This window comes from Bombus bifarius, unplaced genomic scaffold (assembly GCF_011952205.1).
Source record: "Bombus bifarius isolate JDL3187 unplaced genomic scaffold, Bbif_JDL3187 scf7180000009244, whole genome shotgun sequence".
NCBI classification, from domain to species: domain Eukaryota; kingdom Metazoa; phylum Arthropoda; class Insecta; order Hymenoptera; family Apidae; genus Bombus; species Bombus bifarius.
Window position 1 is genome coordinate 31,175 of NW_022884990.1, and position 23,066 is coordinate 54,240.

Consider the following 23,066-nt stretch of genomic DNA (forward strand, 5'->3'; position numbering starts at 1 on the left):
CGTAATTTAGCTTTCCTCAGTCTTTCCATTAATTTATTAAATTTAATTTCGTGTTCTTGGAGAGACGTGGAATAAATCACTATGTCATCCAGATAGACGAATAGTTCTATTCCTTGCAGACCAGATAATATTGAATTCATCAAACGTTGAAATGTTGCTGGGGCATCTTTTAATCCAAAGGGCATTCTTTTGAATTGAAAATGCCCGTATGGTGTCGAAAATGCAGTTTTGTGGGCATCTTCCTGTGACATACGGATCTGGTGAAAGCCCGATGCCAAGTCAAACGTGGAAAAATATTTTGCACTTCCTAATTGATCCAATATTTCTGTAATGTTGGGTAGTGGGAAGGCATCGCCAATCGTTTTATCGTTCAATTTTCTATAATCGATGACTAATCTCCAGCGCTTATTTCCTTGCGAATCGGGTTTTTGGGCACAATCCATAACGGGGAGTTATATGGAGATATTGATGGTTCCACTACGTCCGTATCTAGTAGTTCTTGGACCTGTCGATTTATTTCTTCTCGATGTATTGGTGGATATCGATACTGTTTAGTATTGATGGGTATATTATCCGTTGTAATTATCCTATGTTCCAGAACTTCGGTTGCTTCCAATGTATCTCCTGGAATATGAAACCTATCTTGATTATTACGAATCAATTTTTTAGCATTTTCCTTTTCTTCTTCGTTCAAATGTTCGAGTCGTAGTAACTCATTTATTTTATCGTATCTACTTTCCTCCGATCTTAGAACTGTATTGCACGCTGTCCTAGGAAGCGGGGGCGGGGGGGGGGGGATTTTCAAATTCTTTAATTACCATCGTTGGTGTTGTAAATACGTAATCTCTCGAAGTAGTATTTATTACTCTTATGTAACCTTTTCCTTTATGATTCCTCACAACTGCATTACCAAGATAGATTCCCTTGTTCGGCTCGATTCTTGGAATAAATCCCTCTTTTATCTCTGGATTAGCGATATTAATCGAACACGTTATTGAACTTCGCTTCGGTATAATTATTTTTTCTTTAGTATCGAAGGGAATATAAATATTTCCCCATCTGATATGTTTTCCCTCATAATCTAAACGAGCCTTACAACCTGCAAAAAATTCGGATCCTAGGATTCCGTCTTGATCGATTAGCAATGAATCATCGACTACATGAAAAACAACCGGATGGCCCGCAACCTGTATTACCGTCTGCCCTAAGAAGACCAGGCTCGTTGCCGTAATTCCTCGCACTTCGATTGATTCCTTTTCGTCGATGATGGCTGAATCGAGTATAGCAGGTTTCTTGATAATGTTGATTTCCGATCCAGAGTCTAATAATAAACTCGTCTTAGTCTTTAGATCTGGGGAAACTATTCGTGCAGTTGGGGTCGTTGGGGAATCGTTAAATTTTATTGAAATAATTCGGAGAGGTCGCCTTCCGAATCTGAATTCAACTCCTGATGATTTTCCTTCGCCGGTTGCTTGTGCTTCACTCTTTTCCTTTTGCCTTGAGATTCTGGATTCTCTGTCTGTGACCTCGTTTGGTTGTGGGATGACTCCCCCACAATATTTAGTGGTTGTTCGTTCGATCTTATGGTCGGCATTGCGTTCGCTCTGTCTCTCGTTATGGGTGGTGGAGTCGATCTCGCGGGGGTGGCTGTCCTTGTTGTGTTTGTTGCCGTCGGCGCCGGTCGCCTGGTTGCCGCCTGTACTCTTGGGCGATTCGGCGTATCGTTCCTTCGTGGCTCGCCCCATTCTCCCGAAGGACGTGTTTGGTTTCCCGATGGTCTCGAAGCATAGGGTACGATTAATCCGGCATCTACTCGGGCTTTAAATTTGTAACAGTCTTTCACTAGATGCCCGGGTTTTTTGCAATAGTTACACGTGATATTTTGTCTTGTAGAATTCAAAAAATTCTGCGATGGAGGTAGCGATCTTCGATCTTGGCGGTTGTTCCTGATATTGTTGTTAGTGTTCGAAGGATGTGCGTTGTCGCGTCTGTAATAGTTCGAGGGTGTCGGTCGTTGGGGTCGCGTTCTATCGGTTATTTGTTTCAATTCGTGTGTTGCTTTGACGGCTTGACGATACGCATCTTCTAAAGTATGGTACCCTGCTATTTTTACTCGCACATATACCTCGTTCGGAAGTCCTTTAACGAAAGCTTCTTTCGTTTCCCAATCTATAGTATCTTGGATATCGGGGGATATGATGCCGTAGTCGCCTCTTTCTCCGTCCATTATTGCCAATCTAAGATTTCTAACGCGATCCATATAATGTAATATGTCTTCCCCGGGTCGTTGAAATATCGTTCCTAATTCCCCTTTATATTCGTTAAGAGATTTCTTTGGGCCGAATAGATCCTTTAATTTGTTTCCGAAATCGTTTAGACTCATTAATTCTGTGTCTTCGATGGCGAGGAGCGCGTGTCCACGGAGCTTATTTACTAACAATTTTACCAATTGAGGTTCTTGATATCTGGGAATCATATTTCGCGCGCGCTCACAAGCTCTTAAAAAGTGGAATACCGATGGTCGATATCCGTCAAACACTGGCACCGATTCGATCGCATCTTTTAGCTTAATTGGCTGGGTATGTCCACTCGGCTGGACCGTCTCTTGTTGCGTTGTCGGCGGCGATACGGGTGTTTTAGGTTCTTGTTTTGTTTTAAGTTCGAATAAGCCGCTTTGTAATTCGGCGAGTTTTGCACTCATATCGCGAAAGTTCGCATCCCATGCTTTACGCTTTTCCGACAATATCAAAACCATTTCTTCGTCCAACGATTCCACTACACTCGCCATTGTTTCTTAAATATTTGTTAAATATATATATTAATCAAGATAGACTAACTAAATATTAACGACAAGACATGACTGAACTCGGTGCAAAGGAATAAAGTTATGCTACACGAAATAACTGGTAACACAATACACAAAACATTAACTAAATTAAACGAGACTTACATAAATGCAAGTCACGTATAATCGAAACAATGACTATTGAAATTCGGTAACAATACAATCCATGCTATCGCATTAAAGTAGCACACGGTATTGACACACACAATATCATGAAACACAAAACAATATTACAAAACACTACTAAATAAAATTATAGTGATTAACAATTAATTAGTTATTTCAACAACACGTTACTGTTGACATTAAACCAACGCCATACCAAAGAGACACGCGAGCGACCATGTTGAAAAATTCGTCGCGCGCACATACAAATAACAGCCAATGCAATACAATACAGCATCATAATAGCAATGTTAGGTACTAATAAAAAAAAAAAAAAAAAAAAAAACAAGAAAAAGGGGGAGAGAGTTAAGGAAACTATATATAATAAATAACAACTAACATAATTATAACATATTATATATATTATATTATATACAGGGATACAGTATTCGTACAAAGGAACAGATCCAAACGAAAATTATATATATAAAAAAAATAAATAATATATATATGTAATATCGTGATATAATATATTTACAAGGAATGGATGATACAGATGTTAATCGGACAGAAAAAGACGATTGTTGTTCAACCTGAACTATTCACACCAAACGTACAGAAAACAGCACAACTAAATAATTAGATAACGACTCGACTTTCACAAAATGCAATCAACACTCTCTCGGCAACGCCACTCGCAAACTCCGTTTGTTGATTCCTTTTCTCCCGTCCCTTGGCAACCGCTCGTGGCCAAGATCACGTAGGTCTCCTCTTTCCAAAACTACGCGATCAAAAACAATCGCCTCGGCTCTCGCGACATTCCACGCGGTTCACCCGCCAACTCCCAGGCCTCTCACTCACGATACTACACTCTGCCATTCTGCAATAACATCTGCCCTCCGATGTTGCCTTCTATCTCGCTGTCATCAGATGCGTCACTTTCGGCGTTTATGACCCAAGGTTTCATAAAATCAGCAGTAGTTGATGACCGTTTTGGCCCCTCATGCTCTCCTACCTTCTCCACAATGTAGCGATCATTCCGCATTGCTCGCACTATCCGGTACGGACCCAAAAATCTTCCTCCCAGTTTTAATCCTGGGCCAAACTGCGTTCTCTTTATGGCCACCAACTCTCCACTTAGGTACTGTTTCGCACCTTTTCTTCTTTTGTTGTAGTGCCTCCGATTTTCCTCTTGAGTAGCAGCAATTTTCCACCACCCATTCTTCTTCAACCAATTTTCGGATCTGTGGGTCTTCTTTAGTTTGCATCTCGACCCCGACAAGTAGCTGGAAAGGAGTTTTTCCCGTGCTCCTGTTTAATGTAAAATTCAGGTATTTCTGTACTTGGTCGACATGTTTATACCAATCATCGGGTTTAGGGGCAGTCAGTTTACTTAGTAAAGGTATGAGTGTCCTGTTTACCCTCTCTACCTGCCCGTTCCCCCTCGGCGCCCCCGTCGTGACTAATAAATGCTTTATATTTTCTTCTTCGCAATACTCTTGGAACGCGTTGGATGTGAACGCTGTTCCCCGATCAGAGATAATTCGTCGTGGGTTCCCAAAAACAGCCGCTTGCTTCTTCAGTCGATCGATAACATCCGCGGTATCAGTAGATCTAGTAGGATAAAGCCACGTAAACTTCGTGAACGCATCCACTACTACAAAGATGTGTGCGTATCTTTTCTTTGTAGCTGTCATAGGGCCCGCATGGTCAATATGGTAAGTGTCTAACGGTGTGTCACCTTTGTCTAACGGATTTAGATATCCCTCTTGCTTGCCCAATTTTCGTTCGGCTAGGATACAATCGAGACAGTTAGATACCACATGCTCGACCTTTTCACGTAGCCCCTTAAACCAAAAGTCCTTCTTGACTATAGCTTCTGTTTTGGTGACCCCAAAATGCCCACGCTCGTGCGCCTGCCTGACTACCTGAACCTGCATAGCCTTCGGTACTACTATTAACACATCATCCTTACACTCTTTATACAAAATATTGTTCCTTATTACATACCCATCGACCTGATTGCACGTTGCGGCGTCTAAAATCCTACGGACTTCAACGTCCTTGTTCTGTGCACTTCTCAACCGTGCAATCAGCCCGTCTTCACTTTCCGTTACATACATAGTGCTCGGCAGGGGGTTTCTACTCAGAGCATCCACATGCTGCATGCTTTTACCTGGCCTATGACACACCTGATACTTAAACTCGTCTAGTAACAAGGCCCATCTGGCTACACGCACACACAAATCTTTCTTTTTCATTGTCATAGCAAACGCTTGGCAATCCGTGACGATAGTAAACGGCATACCTAACAGATATATTCTAAACTTGTTCAACGCTTTTACAATTGCTAGTACTTCCAGTTCGTAACTGGTGTACTTTGCCTCGGCGAGAGTTGTTTTTCCGCTGGCAAAGTAGACCGGATGGAATTTTCCATCGTCCAGATCTAGTTGCATTAAAATTGCTCCGTAACCCTCTGCGGACGCGTCTGTATGCAACTCAGTCTCCGCGCCCATTCTATACAACTTTAACACTGGTTCGTTGACAAGCGCTGTTTTCAAGATTTCAAAGGCCTCTACTTCTCGATCGCCGAACTGAAATTTTACCTCCTTTTTCAACAAATCCGTCAAAGGCTTAGCAATCTTCGCGTATCCCCTAATAAATTTTCGAAAGTACCCCGTAAGTCCCAAAAAACTCTGAACCTTTTTAACAGATGTTGGCTTGGGAAAGTTTGCTACTGCCCTAGTTTTATGTGTAGACGGCCTTATGGTATTTTTTGAGACTATATACCCCAAATATTCAATTTCCTGCTGCAGAAAACGACATTTTCCCCAGTTTATAATTAGCCCATACTGCTCAGCTAACTCTATGACCATTTGCAAACGTTCCCACGCCTCCTCTAAATTCTTTGCAAGAATAATAATGTCATCCATATACACGATAACAATACCTTTACCTACTAGTTCCTTAAAGATCATCGAAATATACTTCTGAAACACAATGGGTGAAATCTTTAAACCAAACGGCAACTTCAAAAATTCATATTGCCCCGATGGCGTAACGAAAGATGTATATTTTCGGCTGTCTTTGTCTAAACACACGTGAAAAAAACCATTCTTTAAATCCAACGTTGTGAAAAACTGAGTACCTTGCAATGCATCTAAAATATCATCAATTAAAGGCAATGGGAAATGTGGACACTCAATAAGTTCATTAAGCTCGCGAAAATCAACACAGACTCTGATAGAACCATCTTTCTTTCTAACTACAACTATGGGACTTGCATATTCTGAGTTTGACGGTTTTATTGTGCCTTCATTTGTCCATAATTCCATCAACTCGTCCACCTCTTTTTTCTCCGAAGGCGCCAATCTTCGCGGCCTTCGAACCACAGGTTTGTCACTCTTTAAAACGATTTTTGCCGTTATCCCAACGTCCCGCTTTTTCTCCGGCCTATACCCCCTAACGATATCGCGAATCGCTTCACGATAATGCGGTTCCCGTACGTGTGTTAGGTCTGTTTCGTCGGTCTGTTCTACCACGTTAACTCTAAACACATCCGGCACGTCTTTGTTAGTCTGTTCGTCAAGCCGCAAGAAAGTCACTTCGCCTCGTTTAACCCGTAACTCTACCTGATCCAGAAAATCAGTGCCTAACAACAGGCCGTGCTTCGTCAATATTTTGTTTGAAACAACGTGCAAAGTGATTGGCAGTTTACACCCATCAACCGTCATTACCTTGGTGAATTCACCCCAGGTCTCATTGCCAGCGGAACCAACACCGTCGAACTTAAGCGTGCATTTACCTAGGGGTGGTGACCCTAACCTCGCATACTCGTCTGATCGAATGAACGTGAGATCACTACCCGTATCCACTAGTGCCACAAACCTACAATCATCTATCGCCACTTCCTTCACATACTTCCCCTTTTCGGATCTTGACACTACGCAAGTCTCTTTCGGTCGTGCCGTACACCTCGCTGCAATATGTCCAAATCCGCTGCACTCGGAACACCTAACACCTTCTCCCCTCTCCGGACACTTAACACTTAGATGATCCTCACTACCGCAAATGAAGCATCTTCTTTTCTTCATTGCATCTACAGATTGACTGGGCTTCCCGTTCTTCTGGGTTTTAGCCGGCTTCACAATCGACTTTATTCTGCGACTCTTCTGCTCTTCGTACATCACTAACCTCTTCCTCAACTCTTTGATTGATGTAGCGCCGTACAATATAGCCTTATTGTTCTCGTCGTCTATTATTCCATCCACGATGTATTCCACCTTTGCTTCCTCCTCTATGTCCACATGGTTGGCTATTTCGAGCATGCGGTACATGTAAGCCAAACATGCTTCATCACTCTCCTTTTTTGTTTCTTCAAGTTTCTGATGTACTTGCCTACTGTTGACTTTCCTCGAAAATTCTTTCACTAGCCCCCTCTTCAACTCATGCCAAGTCCTGGCATGACACTCGAAGCTCGCAAATATTTTCGCTGATCCCTTCAGCAGCTTCCTCGCGTAGACTGCCTTCTGCCCATCCGACCACATGCACGTATCAGCGACTTCCTCGAACGACTCGAACCATCGTTCGACATTTTCACCTTTGTTGCCACTAAACGACTCTAATGCATCTTCGACGTCTCTAAAACTCAGTGTCGAACCAACACATGCCCTTCGACAATATTCATCACGGTCCTGATACACCCTTCGCGTACCTCTCTTGTATCCTCTTGCGTCTTTTTTGTCATCTTCATACTCACTTTCGTCGTCGCTTTCTTCTTCCGACGATATGTCATTACCATCCATGGCCGCTTGAAGCCGTGCGCGTAATTCTACTTTTCTTCCCGTCGTTTTTAAACCCAAACTAGCGAGGCGCTCCTTCAACTCCTTCGTATTCATTTTCTCAAAATTTTCATCTTCGTTACAATCACGCTCAGCTCTCTGTACATTTCCTAAATCTCGTTGACCGGTTAGCTCTTCACCGCCCGTCGATCCCTTAGGATACGATTGTCCAGCCCTACACGCCCGATTCAGCCTTGCAATCAGCACTGACCTCGCACCAGATATAGGGAGGTTCATTCGCGCGAGCTTACTCCTCAGCTCCTCCAGCGTCGAACCCTCTTCACCCGACAATCGTTCGTCCCCAACGTTTGCCATTTTTCACACTACACAAACTTAAACAGTCAACGATATCGTCTTTTATCGCACCGCGTACCGGTAAATTCACAACTAGCTCGAATAGCTCTGTTAAACCGTTTCGTTTTCTGTCTTGTCCAATCCCGGACGAGCCCCCAAAAATGTAATATCGTGATATAATATATTTACAAGGAATGGATGATACAGATGTTAATCGGACAGAAAAAGACGATTGTTGTTCAACCTGAACTATTCACACCAAACGTACAGAAAACAGCACAACTAAATAATTAGATAACGACTCGACTTTCACAAAATGCAATCAACACTCTCTCGGCAACGCCACTCGCAAACTCCGTTTGTTGATTCCTTTTCTCCCGTCCCTTGGCAACCGCTCGTGGCCAAGATCACGTAGGTCTCCTCTTTCCAAAACTACGCGATCAAAAACAAACGCCTCGGCTCTCGCGACATTCCACGCGGTTCACCCGCCAACTCCCAGGCCTCTCACTCACGATACTACATATATACATTAACTATTTTTATATGTGTGTACAGAACTGATGGCGAACTCATCAACCATTTTCTGAACGACGGATGGAAGAACATGAATAGCAATCCACACAGTGGAACTGTAAAGTATTTGTACGCCACTCACGAAACCAAACACTGATGCTATCCACCTGTAAACAAACAACATTTATAACTATGCATATAATTTTCACTTATGTTCACCACTATATATATATACACGCATGTTGTAAAGTAGGCGGTATTTATAACATTCACTTCCATTGATAATGCAAGTGACTCATAAAAATAAGCCGTCATATTTACCATTGCACGCACATATATATATATATATATACTCGAAAACAAGGTACATTTGTGATATTTATTCCTATTGATGATATATACTTATATATTTATAACAATAAAACAAATCTCATTTATACTACTTACCAATACGTACGCATATATGTATATAATTACAATCCAAGTAGTATTCATAATATTTATTTTCACTGATAACAAGTACGTAAAACCTAAAATAAAACAAAGGTTTTAACAATAAAAAGAAACAAAAAAAAAGAAAAAGGGGAAGAAGAAAAAAGGAAAGAAAAAAAATATAACGTTGTTAGGGAAGTGATACATTTACACTGTACATGAGAGTGTGTGTGTAAGGGCCAGAGGGCGTCAAGGTCTTAGTGGAGACAAAAGACTGTTGCCAGATGTTAGAAGAATCTAGGATAGTCGGTTGGCGACCAGCGTGCGTGCAAGACGTTCTTCAGAGAGTAATATAGATGTATAACTGTTGTGTGGGAAATGTAGGCAATAATTTGTATTCCCATATCCTCGAATTTCCTTAACAAATATATATAAATATAAAATTTTCTTTTTCTATAAAAGGTTATTCCTATTTCTGATAAACTCGAGAAATGAAAACATTATACCATGATACACTGACACAAAGATACACCACACAGAAGAAACTAATAGAGAACGCTTTAAGCTTGGCAAACTTACCGCCCGACGAATTTGCATACACCATAACCAAAACCCAGGACACATGGCTTTGATCGCAGGAGAAGCGGTCCATATAGTCAAATGCATTCCGGTACAAGTAAAGGTACGACATACAACAAAATGCTACTCGGAACTACCCGTTTGGCAAAGGAATCGCACCACAGGAACTCCGCCCGGACGTGCGCCAAACGTGGCGATATTCAGCACCATCGTCGTTGGCCACGAGCGGAATGTATACCCAAAAGACCTCGATGCACTACGGGACCACGTCATGTTCCCGGCAGAAAATCTGCAGTCTTGAACGCATTGGCCAGAGGAGCAACAGGAAAAACAATCGTCCCTGGAACAGTAAACATCCTGGGAATGATGGACAAAACACATTAACGACAATAGCGAAAAATACCGTATCAAGCTTATGGACTGGTTTTATGGAATTTGGAACTGTCAGTGCAGCAATATTTGGAATACTCGCAATATTTAAACTAATCAAGACAATAATATATATAGCCGCACACGGATACCAGTTACGTGAAACTTACGAATGCGGAATCGCCCTATTAGGAGCAATATGCGGCTCAGTCACCCACCCGCTACTATACCTCAAAAGAAGACGAAATATCGATGATCAAACAGCACAACCTCAAGGGATATCGATAACACCGGTAGTCACTCAACTACCAACGACATCTACGTCCGCCTTGAGCGAACTCAGAGATACCATCAGTCAAATTTCCTTTGGAAATTTGAACTCCAAGGGCGGGGATGTCACGTCCCGCGCTCCGCACGCGCCGTAACAAGAACAAGAAAACCATTCTATACAAAACACGCGAATAAGGATTTGAATGCACAAAGGAACACACGGCACTACGAAACGAAAGGAAGGATTAACAAAACGAGGGCGATTAACGGATCCAACCAATAAACAAAATACATATACACACAATTCTAAATAAACCAGGAAATAAGAATAACTACAGAAGGGGAAAATAATTGAAACGCCAGGAATATATATATATATAAATATTTTTCAATCAATCAATTTGGAGAGTTACATATAAGTATAAACATATATGCCGAACATGTAATAACCTAGTAAATATTAGAGACAGTGCTTCCAATACTATGCAATAAATACAATATTATCAATTTATGAAATATAAGTATACATGAAGTCAAAAACTAATAGTTTAACGAATACATAAAACATACAATATTGTATTATTAAAGAAATGAAGGTTACATTGTCAGAAATATATATATGTGTGCGAATTCTATCAAACCGATAATCTAAGATACATACTTAAAACTAGCCTACATTCCGGTAAAGGATAAATAAATAATTGACATTTCATTTCGTATGAATACTACACTGCCAAGAGAAATATGCATATGAATACGTATATATATATATATATTTATATTATCGAATACTCTATAAAATAAACTACTCAAAACAATAAATAACGCAATCGAAGAATTACAAAACATTAGCCATATTAAAATGACACACAACATAAATATATATATATATATATATATATATATATATATACGTATATTCACACGAACAATACTTTTGTCACTTTAAAGCAATATTAATAAATAAATGTTCTAATTGCGGTAGAATAAGGAAAAACGAGCGGCAGACGGAAAATTACTTCGATATTAAACAAAACTAAAGACCCGTCACTATAACTTTACTGATGACATTTATGAGCAGCCATGTTAGATTTACACGCGTATAGCGACAGGAATATTAGGGATTAATGGAAGTCAGTCGCGAGAAATAAATCATGAAAACACATTGTTAACACTTTTCTTTAATAAAATCTGTGCGCAACTACAAATGTAAAAAATATATATATGTCGGAGATGAAAGAACACCGGAGTCTGTAATTGAACAATTGTAGTTATTCAATCCGATTGTAATTGTTCGAGAGTTGTGATAATGAGCTTGGGCTCGAGGCCACAGTCAGTCGCCGAACGTAGCCGCGGTTACGGGATGAACGCTTTGTTTAACAAAGGTATGGAGTAATTCTATAGCTCTCCTTAAAAGAAATATTCGTGGCGACACGCGACAGTAAACATTCCAACGGTTTCTGTCCCGTGGCTCGCCACACGCAGACCCTATTCTTCGAGTAAGATGATTGCCAGATGTCGATGCGTCTCCGCAGTACATGTTCGGCTAGCCCGAGGGCCCGTTATAAATCTTAAGGTTTAGTTAACTAAAGTCCTTCAAACAGACAAACAGTCTTTGTCCCAACTACGGGAAGATAGGGGAGACATATTTTTCAACGAGCGGCGTCTCCCACTAGCAACTTTCCCTCGAGGGCGGCTAGCATCTTTTTCTAACCACCGATATGGAGATTGACCAATTAGCAGCAACGCCAATTTCCCTTACTTTCTGAACGAAGGCTTTTCTCGACGAACCCGATGATCTCGTATCCTTAGACACACCCCATTATAGTTTTCCTCTGTGGCATCATCGGGACGGGAAAGGCATTCTCGCTCGCGATCTCATTGATGAAAGGAGTAACTCTTTACGATCAGTGAATATTACGCGTCCGACTTTGATTTTGTGAGTACGTTCATCTATCATCCCGTCGACCGCGGATTCGTTATTGAACCTAGGATCATTGTCATTAGTTTTTCGAGTACCTAACTACCACGGTTACTTGTCCGGTTCTGTAATAATCGTATTTGCACTAGTCAATGTCTTCTCTATTGCATAACGACAACGTGTAACCCAAACGAAGATTCGTTTCACGCCCCTAACCCTAATTCTAATGTAAACCCGACATATATAATAATTCTATATTGAAAAAAATATGAAATTAACATGATACATACATTACTACATAAGTTATATATAAAATATGTATATTATACCCCTGCCTACTGACTGATATGAATTTCTTTTGGTCTAGAATGCGTTAAAAGAGTGCGCAAAGAAGTCGAAATTACTTATTGTAATTAGTAAAACGACCTGAGAGGCAGACAGATACAAGAAAGAAGGAATATTATATTAGCGGCATTTTTGTAGCCATTATATATGGTTTCGATCGCATAATTAATCAGTATCAACTTACTGGTCTGCGGCGGACCTAGCGCGCCTCACCGAAGCGCTTCCATGGCCTCTGCCGCGCCCTCGCCGGTCAATTCTCTCAGGGTGAGAGTATTATTTTTCCCACTGCTTGGTGTGAAACCCCTATTGGACAAACTGTTCTTTGCAATACATCGATGGATAAATACGCGCACAATCGCGCAATACGTGCAATAGAATGCTCGAGGTCAATTATGCTTTTTGATCCTCTTTTTCAACAGATCTTCGTAAATCCGAAGGTGTAGAATTACCTCCCAAAGACATAAGATGACAACAAACACTTTCTTGACACACTGTATAACATTGAGGTATCCAGTTTTGCCACATACAATTTTGTCATTGTCACGTTTGACTTTGTTCATTGTAAAGTCAAATTTGCACACTCCATCTGTGAAATAGTACGAAGAAATCATAGTGACTTGTATTCCTTATGATATCATGATGCCACATAATATATAATACAATACAATAATTCGCGAACAGATCACTCGTTAATTGCTTTTAAAAGAATTACCACGGAAGCTTCCTAACACGCTACCCGGGGGCCAGGGATTTATTTCGTCGATAAGTTAGGTTATTAAACTTATGTTCTTTCATTGAAGACGTCGATGGACGCTGTGTTCCAGAAATAGCCAATCACACTTGGCGAAGCATAATAGTAATTTACAATAAGAAATACTTAAGAATGCCTAATTTTGTTAAACATAGGGTTCAATTTACAATTATGTAAATATTACTTCTTGAAAGTAACTTCTTAATCAATTTTAACAAATTTTGTAAAATCATGTAATAAATCTTATTATTTATCATACGCGTGTATTAAGCCAATTGCCAACCGAACATGTTCAAACTGTATTTTTTTCAAAACGGGACCTTAAGCTAAAAAGCTTTATTTCACATATTCGACTTGTTCTTGTATGTGGTATCAGCACCTAGTCGGATGCCCGTGTCACAGACGAAATTCGAGCAACTGTATATAACAAACCGAAATTCCGAACGCCTTATCGCGTGTGACCGTCCGGTCAGCACCCGTTCTCAGCCGCCTGAGTGGCATTCGATCACTCCAGCCGTTCTCCGAATTTTACACTAAGTATAAACAAAACCTTCTCCCACTCCAACGAATGGAAGAATATAAATGCTCCCTTCAAAATCATCCAGTCAGTCTAATAAAAAAAATTCTTAACTAATCCAAGTATCGAAAGTGTATCATCGCGAACCGAAAAATTGTATAAATTGAGTAAAAAATAAAAAGAACTTAATCTCCTTTTCGGAAATTAACAAGTTCCTTATTTTTACCTTAATTTTACACGACATTTTTGGCGATCCGTGCCAGGATCTATTCACTTCAGTGCAAACGAAATTACGATTTCGGCGTACGCGTATCATTGAAGATCGAAGGATCAACGGACCCAGTGCGAATCTTTGCTAGTACGAAGCCCTGCAGCAACTTTCAACGTTCCACTACGGTGAAACTAGACGAGAGGACTACGGTCAGCGCAGAGCAAGCCTACGAATAAGATTCGGAATCTAGAACCAACCAGAGAGGAAACATCCCTGAGACTCCTCAACGGTCATAGCTACTACGGTAAGCTGAAAAATCTGGATTCATTTTCACGATACCCTGTGAGAAAACCCAGTTTCTCAAGCGCTTCGAGTCCAAATAGCAACAGTAGTTCAGACTCAATAAGCTCAATTAGAATCATGCCCACATCACGAAAAGACAAAGTCGAAACTATTGAAACCGTTTCTACAAACGGAGGTACGGACAATTCGATTCGTGCCATACTCGACGTGATACAAAAACAAATTGAAATTCTTGCGCAACGTGTAGAAGAGACACAACGGACGGCCGACAGTGAAAATAAGAAGCGTGCCGCGGAAATAGAACTATTAGGCAAAAATATCTCCAAAATAAAAATAGGACGCGACGCTACTACAGAACTAGGCTCCCTTATTACTATGGACGAATCTGTTGCCGCGAGAGATAGAACTTCCCCACCATGCGTTCCAATTCGAACAGAAGAAGACAACCATCCCTCTTACGAAGACCGTCCACCGCAATTCGCCTCTCCGAGCTTACGGGCCAAAGACGCGATAGTATGTATTCCGCAATTAAACGGCGAAGACAATATCGGAGTAGAAGAATTCATACGCGAAGTACGCGAATTACGAGCCATGTGTAGCGAACCCACGTTACTATTAAAAATGATTAAAATCGGGAAAATCACGGGTAAAGCCGCAATGGCCATCTGCAATATATCGATATACGAATACGGACACCTGTACGATGCCCTAAGACGAAACGTAGCCACCCAAGACTCTGTTAGAGAACATCAAGACCAGCTACGCGAAACGAGACAGCGTCACGACGAAAGTGTGCTAAGTTATATCATCAGGTTCCGCAGAGCACTCAATAAGTTACAATACAGTATAACGAACGAATACCGTGACGAAATTACTAGACGAGCTATGAACGACAGGATTTTAAAAGACTCCGTGATCGATTTTATCCGAGGCCTGAAAGGCGAAATAGGACAATTACTACTCGCCAATCCACCATACAATATCCTTGAAGCCGAAAAGAAAGCCACCGACATCGAGCGATTCTTCAGGGAAGATCGAAATCGACGACTAAAACCAATAGAACGATTACGACTTCCTGAGCAGCAACGACTAACAACCAATAATCCTAATCCGATCACTAAAAAACCAACTCCAACACCCAATCCAATGCCAAGAAGCTTCCGACAAACCGAACAAATACCACTTGCCCAAAGGACACAATTAAAATGCTTCAAATGCAACCAAATCGGACATGTCTCCAGTCAATGTAAAAATTTTCGAACACCCAGCCAATTTCCGAGACCACCAGCAGTCCACAATCTCGAGACACACAAGGAAGAAATAGAGGAACCAATAGACCAGACCTACGAATTAACGCCACAACAGGAAGACTACCCACAGTACTTTTACGATCCGACGGACAGCGACATAAATTCCTCATTGACAGCGGAGCAGGAATTAATATACTCAAGCGAAGATGCGTATTACGACCAAGAATAACAAAAGAACGGAAATTCTCGATGGGACACTCTAAATTTAAAACCAACGAACACGCTTTGATAAAACTATTTGGCAAAACTCTAGAATTTTTTGTGGTAGAAGACAACTTTCCAATTATAGAAGACGGCATACTCGGTTTGCCAGCCCTATCTAAATTCAAATTTGAACTCTCGAATCAACAATTAAAACTTGACAATAATATACTTTTATTGCAACAGGAAAACGACGTACCTCCAAAACAAGCAGTGTCAAAAACAGTCTACCTGGAAGGAAAACCGACAACGATATGCTTTATCAATGGTGGTGAGTGCCCAGCCAAAATGACTAATTTTATCGAAAATTCAAATACGTATGATCAAGTCTCCACGTTTAAAGATTTAGTTAGACTTTCGCATATAGAGAAAACCCTCCGTGAACCAATCGAAAAGATATTGCTGTTCTACCTTGACGTATTCAATCTAGAGACCGACTTATTACCATGCACTAATCTTGCTAAACACACAATAACGTTAAAAGAAAATAAAATCATTAACACAAAATCTTACCGACCGCCTGAATGCCATAAAGAAGAAATCAAACGACAAATGGACGAAATGCTACAAAAGAACATTATAGAACCATCTGATTCTCCTTACAATTCACCAGTCTGGGTAGTACCAAAAAAGGCAGACGCCTCAGGGAAACAGAAATGGCGAATTGTAATAGACTTCAGAAAAATAAACGAACTAACTGACCAGGACGCATATCCATTACCTGACATAGACGACATACTATCCCAACTAGGCAACGCAAAATTCTTCTCAGCCCTCGATTTATCCTCCGGATTCCACCAAATCCCAATGGACATAGACTCTAAAAAGTACACAGCATTCTCCACACCACAAGGACACTATCATTACAATAGGATGCCATTCGGTTTAAAGAATGCACCTGCAACATTTCAACGCATGATGGATACCGCGCTAAGAGGACTCATAAATAAACATTGCTTCGTATATTTAGACGACATTATAATATTCGGACAGTCGATTGAAGAGCACAATAGCAACCTCGCGATAGTATTGCAACGCCTACGCGAACTCGGACTCAAAATACAGCCGGACAAGTGCGAATTTCTCAAACCAGAATTAGAATATCTTGGACATATAGTAACCGCCGAAGGTGTAAAGCCAAATCCCAAAAAATTAGAAGCCGTTAGCAATTTCAAACAGCCACGTAATCCCACAGACATCAAATCGTTCTTAGGACTAGCAGGTTATTACCGTAAGTTCATCAGAAACTTTTCTAAGATCGCGAAACCATTGACCGAACTTACAAAAAGGGAGACACCATTTCATTGGACAGATAAAACCCAGGAAGCATTCCAGACATTAAAAGACAAACTCTGTTCATCACCCGTACTAAAATTCCCAGACTTTGCGAAACCATTCACATTAACGACTGACGCCAGTAACGAAGGTATAGGTGCAATCTTATCACAGGACGGACATCCATGTTGTTATATCTCGCGAACTCTAAATCCACCGGAACGAAATTATTCCACTACAGAAAAAGAACTTTTAGCAATAGTATGGGCCGTGAAACGCCTCCGACAATATCTGTTAGGACGGAAATTCCTCATCCGAACCGATCACCAAGCACTAAAATGGTTACAGAATTGCAAAGACCCCTCATCACGCTTGATGAGATGGCGATTAAAACTAGAAGAATACGAATACGACATAGAATACACGAAAGGAAAAGATAATACTGCAGCCGACGCACTATCTAGAATACATGTTCTGACCAGACGACGCGAAAATTTGAACATAGAACTCGATAAAAAATATCACGATTGGGAAAAATCTACCGACACGTTACCCAAAATTCTCAAAATGACTCCGAACCCGTAAATCTTTCTATCAATTATCCAAAACAGAGCTAGGAAATTACGACAGAATCGAATGGTTAACTAAATTAAACGAAATTATTCATATAAACGAAAAGATAGGTATAGGCGACGACAGTTTCACAGAGACCGAAAAGAACGCGATCAAACAAATTTTACTATTCCTGAACGACACCGTAAAAGAATTAAATTTTGCATGGGAACCAATTCAAACATATAGCGACGAAGAAATAGACGAATTATTGAAAGAAAATCACGATTTAGTAGGACACCCCGGTATACAAAAGACATACGATCGCATTCGTGAACGGCACAGAGTACCAGATTTGATGAAACGTATACAACAACATATAGAATCATGCGACACCTGTCAAACATCTAAAACTACACGTATCAGACCGCGCGAAGAACCTTGTATCACCGACACACCCCTCGAACCAAACGATAAAATTGCTATGGACTTATTAGGCCCACTGAAAAAGACGAAAAAAGGCAATCAGTACATTCTATCCATACATGACGAATTGACAAAATACTTAATACTCGTACCACTAAAAACACAGCAAACGGAAACAATTTGGAACGCACTCTTGAATCATTACATTTACATCTTTTCCGCTCCAAAAAAGATATTAACTGACCGCGGACAGAATTTTATATCTAGTTTAATGCAACAGTACGAAGACGCGTTCAAAATCAAACATATCAAAACGACATCCTTCCACCCACAAAGTAACGGATCGTTAGAACGGACACACGCAGTAATAACAGACATGTTAAAATCGATACAGCGAAATTCGGATGAAGAATGGGACGATCAACTTAACTTTGTATGCCTTGCATATAACACAATGATACACGACTCTACTGGTTACACGCCATTCGAACTCACATTCGGACACCAAGCCAATCTTCCCTCCACAATATCCAAGAATCCCCAACGCACATACGCAGACGAAGTCACGTTCCGCAAAAAGGAATGGGACTCTAGACTCCGACACGCTCGCGAAACATTGATCAAAAGTAAACAGCGATATCAGCGCGATCAAAAACGTAAAATTATAAAACCTCAATCAGTTTTCAAAGAAGGAGACTCTGTTTTAATACATAACGATCATAAAAGGCATAAACTTGATGTGGAATGGTTAGGACCGTACACGATTGATAAAGTATGTACTCCATACTATCTGATTCAAGACAAAAAGATACACGGTAATCGTTTAAAACCTTACTTTCCAGGTCGACGATCCTCTTTGCCGGAATAGTATCCGCGCAAATAAATATTACACCATTAGAAGGAAACTCTGTATTCGTAGAAAACATAGGAAAAGGATATTTATACAGCGACACTGCCAATGTAATAGTAGGATTAGACAATAGCGACATATACGAACAGATAAGCGCAATAGAATCATATAAATTAACAATAGACTCACGTGCAATCAGCAAACAATACGTCGAAGAGTTAGGCGGATTACAAAATCGCATCAATAACCTAAAACAACTCGCAAAACACTTGAAAGCGTTAACACATACCCGGAGCACACGAGGTTTGCTTAACATCATAGGTTCCGTATCGAAAAGTCTGTTCGAGACTCTCGACGATGATGATCTTACGCTCATAAACAAAAATATGGACAAACTATTCGATGATAATAATAAAATCAAGACCATAATAGCTAATCAAACAGCACTTATTAGAAAAATTGTAAACTCAGAAAACCTAAACCACTTAGAGAGATCATATAGTGATATATTAAAATTACAACAGCAGGCAAATATCGATAGATCTATGCTTAAGATGATCATGAAAGTCGACACCGCGATGCAAACTTTACACTTTCAATTAGATGAAATACTTAACGTCATGATATTAGGCAAACAAGGAATAATTAGTCCACAAATACTTGACCCCAATGAATTCATAGAAAATTACGCCAAGGCAATAGGTAGCCAGATGTACAACACCGCGATTTCTGCCAAAACCGAACATTTTCAATTCATACTCGACATCAGTGATCTTAAAATCTTCACAATAGATGACAAAATATTTTTCAAAATCATAGTACCTTTAGTCTCTAACACAGAATGGAACATATTACAAGTATATCCTATCCCGAGTAAAAGAAATGGAGTATTTTTGGCTCCAGTAGTCGAACATCAGATATATTTAACTTCAGGTCTTTCATTTATAAACGCTGATATCGAGTATTTCAACAAACTTTGTAAGAATCGAGCCGGAACCACTATATGCAAACAAACACTACCAATCCATGACAGAAATTCAAAAACCGATTGTCGCAGCGAAATAATAAATTTCAAACCACACATTGGACATTGTCAAATAACTGTACTTAAGATTGAAGACATTAGCTTTATACCGCTCAAAACTAGCAACTGTTACATTGCGATACCAGCAAATCCGATAGAAATAGACACAATTTGCCAAACGAAACATACCTTACAAAAACTTGACAAGCCATCATAAGAGCTAACACTTCTTGCGATATATTGTACAAAGACGAACACATGCGTATAGGCGAAACAAAAAACGAAGTCATATACGAAATCAAAACAAAAACCCTAGCGCTCAAAACAAACGATAGTTTCACTCATCTATTAGATAAACTCGAGCGAGCACCGAAAATAATAGATAATTTACAAGGCTATAAAACAACGATCGATAAAATAGGCGACGAGATAGAAACTCTTAATTTCGAACACAGAATTAAAAATATACAGTATTGGGGACTGACCACGCTCCAGATATTAGGGTACTAGCATTAGGCATACTAGGTATATATGGATTAAACAAAATAGGGGTATTCAAATGCATCAGGAAATGTATACCGAACAAATTATGTATCAATTTATTTTGCTGCCGAAATGAAACTGTAATCAACAGCCACAATGCGACAGCCCCACCAGTACCACTCACCCTGGGCTCAACACACAACATCTATATTCCAACCAACACATACCACTCAGATGGAGAGGAGGAATCAGCTGTAATTTTCAAGCCACGTCAAGTCCGATTCCACAAAGGTCTTCTGAAGAAAACTTGAGGGATCAAGTTCAATCTAAGAAGGGGGGAATGTCACAGACGAAATTCGAGCAACTGTATATAACAAACCGAAATTCCGAACGCCTTATCGCGTGTGACCGTCCGGTCAGCGCCCGTTCTCAGCCGCCTGAGTGGCATTCGATCACTCCAGCCGTTCTCCGAATTTTACACTAAGTATAAACAAAACCTTCTCCCACTCCAACGAATGGAAGAATATAAATGCTCCCTTCAAAATCATCCAGTCAGTCTAATAAAAAAATTATTAACTAATCCAAGTATCGAAAGTGTATCATCGCGAACCGAAAAATTGTATAAATTGAGTAAAAAAAATAAAAAGAACTTAATCTCCTTTTTGGAAATTAACAAGTTCCTTATTTTTACCTTAATTTTACACGACACCAGCGTCGTTTTAGACCGCATCCCCTAAAGAATTCGTTCATGTAGTTGGAAATCGGCTCTTTTTCTTGCTTTTCACTTATTTTTATCAATCAGGTTATTTCCTTTATAGAGACTACTTGGAATTCTGCTTTTTCTACCAGATGGAGCATGAAACACGAGTAAACGTCGAGTAATCACGTAGAATAGAGTAGACTTTACGAGTTTGCTGGTGATTCAGAAAAGTAATTTGTCAAGAACAACGTCTCGAGTTCGTTTCATACACTTTCGTTCACGAGTCGATAGATACATCGAAACATACGTTAGATAAAACAGGATAGTAATAAAATATCGCAAACGATTAATACGATTTTTCCCTATTTTCCTTACAATACAGACAATTGATAAGTATCGATATCATTTCGTACGTAAAATACACGTGAAATATACTAAAATGTGTTTATCCTAGGTGCGCTGAGAAGAAGTCTCCAATGATATATGGACAGTAGTGTAAAAAATATCAGTGATATTACCTTTAACGGTATGCGGATACTTTCTCGTAACATGACAAAGTCGTATCTCTCGAAACGATAAGAAATACAGGAAAATTTTATTTAATAAAATTCGATGGTTTCGAAGTGGCGCATCGTGTGGTATGAAAGTAGGAGGAGCGTTGTAAACATTTCACTTGTATCATTTTGCGTTCCAAACGTTCTTTTTCGTCTGTATAAATAAAAAGGTACCGAGAATCTTTTGTTAATATTTAACACGCACATATTTAACAAAAAATGTCAATGTCAATTAAGTTTTGTTTTGTAAAAAAATGTCTTATTCGAAAAGTTGGATATTACTGTATTGATAAATTCAACAAAAAGGTCTCGCTGGTTTTCTATAAAATAGCGAATATGACCACATCGATACGAACGAACTACCGCTACGTGTCACGCGTGTGAAGTAATTTAACATATTTTCGGTGCCGGTGATGTACAGACTTTGTTAACTGACAAGTGAATAAGTGTTCTAGTTAAAGTGCAGAAAATGTAATAAACTAGCTTCGTATATCTCACGGGAGAAACGTTTTTGCCTATATCAGAGCGAAACAATGAAAGCTTTTAACGCGTCAAAATATGCAAAATTATTGTTAAAGATACGATATCTCGTTCAAAACACACAATATTTTGTACAATAAATTTCAATTTTACACGTCACTTTATTTAAAACCAAAGAATTTCCAAAAATTAATTTTAGATTATGTTTGGCTATGCAATTTGCGATATGAAAGATATAAAGCAGAAATATATAACATAAATGACTTTTACTAAATATTTTAACAAATTTTATTTTAAAAATTACTCGATTCGTTCGTTTCTAGAACAAGAATATTTAATATAATATCGCGCAATGAAGTTTACAGTCTCAATACCAATATAAATAGTTGTTGTAACATTTCTGATATATATTTCATTGTAATTTAATAAAACATATATCGATTATGTTTATAATAACAGCCAGTTGTCATTTTTTATAGAATTTTCGTTCTCATTGAGCGAAATATCAATGAAACGCTTGTACGTTTATTGAGCGCGGAAAGAAAAAGCGGAACAAGGCGACGGTAGTGACTAATGATAAAAGTGCTATTTAAATCGCCGTCAATGCTATGAATCGTTTACATTACTTTCGAAGCGTGTATTTCGTTTTCTAATTTGTATTACATTTAAAGCGTTAATCGAATAAAAGCGGTGCAGCGTGTTCGTTGCAAATGACGTTTCTTCCCCTTCGTCGTTCTCTTCTGCAAAGTCATCAACGGTTGCTTGTTCGTACGAAAAGATTTACGTAATTTGCACACACGTTGATGCTCCCTTTGCAATTACGGAAGATGTGGTTTTCCATCCGTGTTTACGTCTCTATATATATTTCTATGTACACGTATACAGAAGAGTCGATGAATTTTTTAAGATCTAAGA

The 23,066-nt window shown here is 39.6% G+C and overlaps 1 protein-coding gene across 1 annotated transcript; it reads right to left on the bottom strand.

Annotated features, from left to right (window-relative positions):
* Positions 1-3,984: 3,984 nt before the first annotated feature.
* On the bottom strand, positions 3,985-13,125 carry LOC117214888 (uncharacterized protein K02A2.6-like). The gene is made up of 5 exons (XM_033461259.1): positions 12,964-13,125; positions 12,728-12,834; positions 6,688-6,838; positions 5,259-6,354; positions 3,985-4,928 (listed from the first exon to the last, which is right to left on the bottom strand). The coding sequence occupies exons 1-5, from the start codon at positions 13,123-13,125 to the stop codon at positions 3,985-3,987; spliced, it is 2,460 nt and encodes an 819-aa protein (XP_033317150.1).
* Between the last annotated feature and the right edge of the window lie 9,941 nt (positions 13,126-23,066).

Coding starts and splice junctions, on each gene's coding strand:
- LOC117214888 (XM_033461259.1), bottom strand. CDS start 13,125: ATGATTTCTTCGTACTATTTCACAGATGGAGTGTGCAAATTTGACTTT. Junction 6,839..12,727: donor GAGGCCATGGAAGCGCTTCG/GTGAGGCGCGCT, acceptor AGATGATTGTAG/GTTTGTGGCACTAGTGGATA. Junction 4,929..5,258: donor GTTTAGAATATATCTGTTAG/GTATGCCGTTTA, acceptor TTTTGTATAAAG/AGTGTAAGGATGATGTGTTA.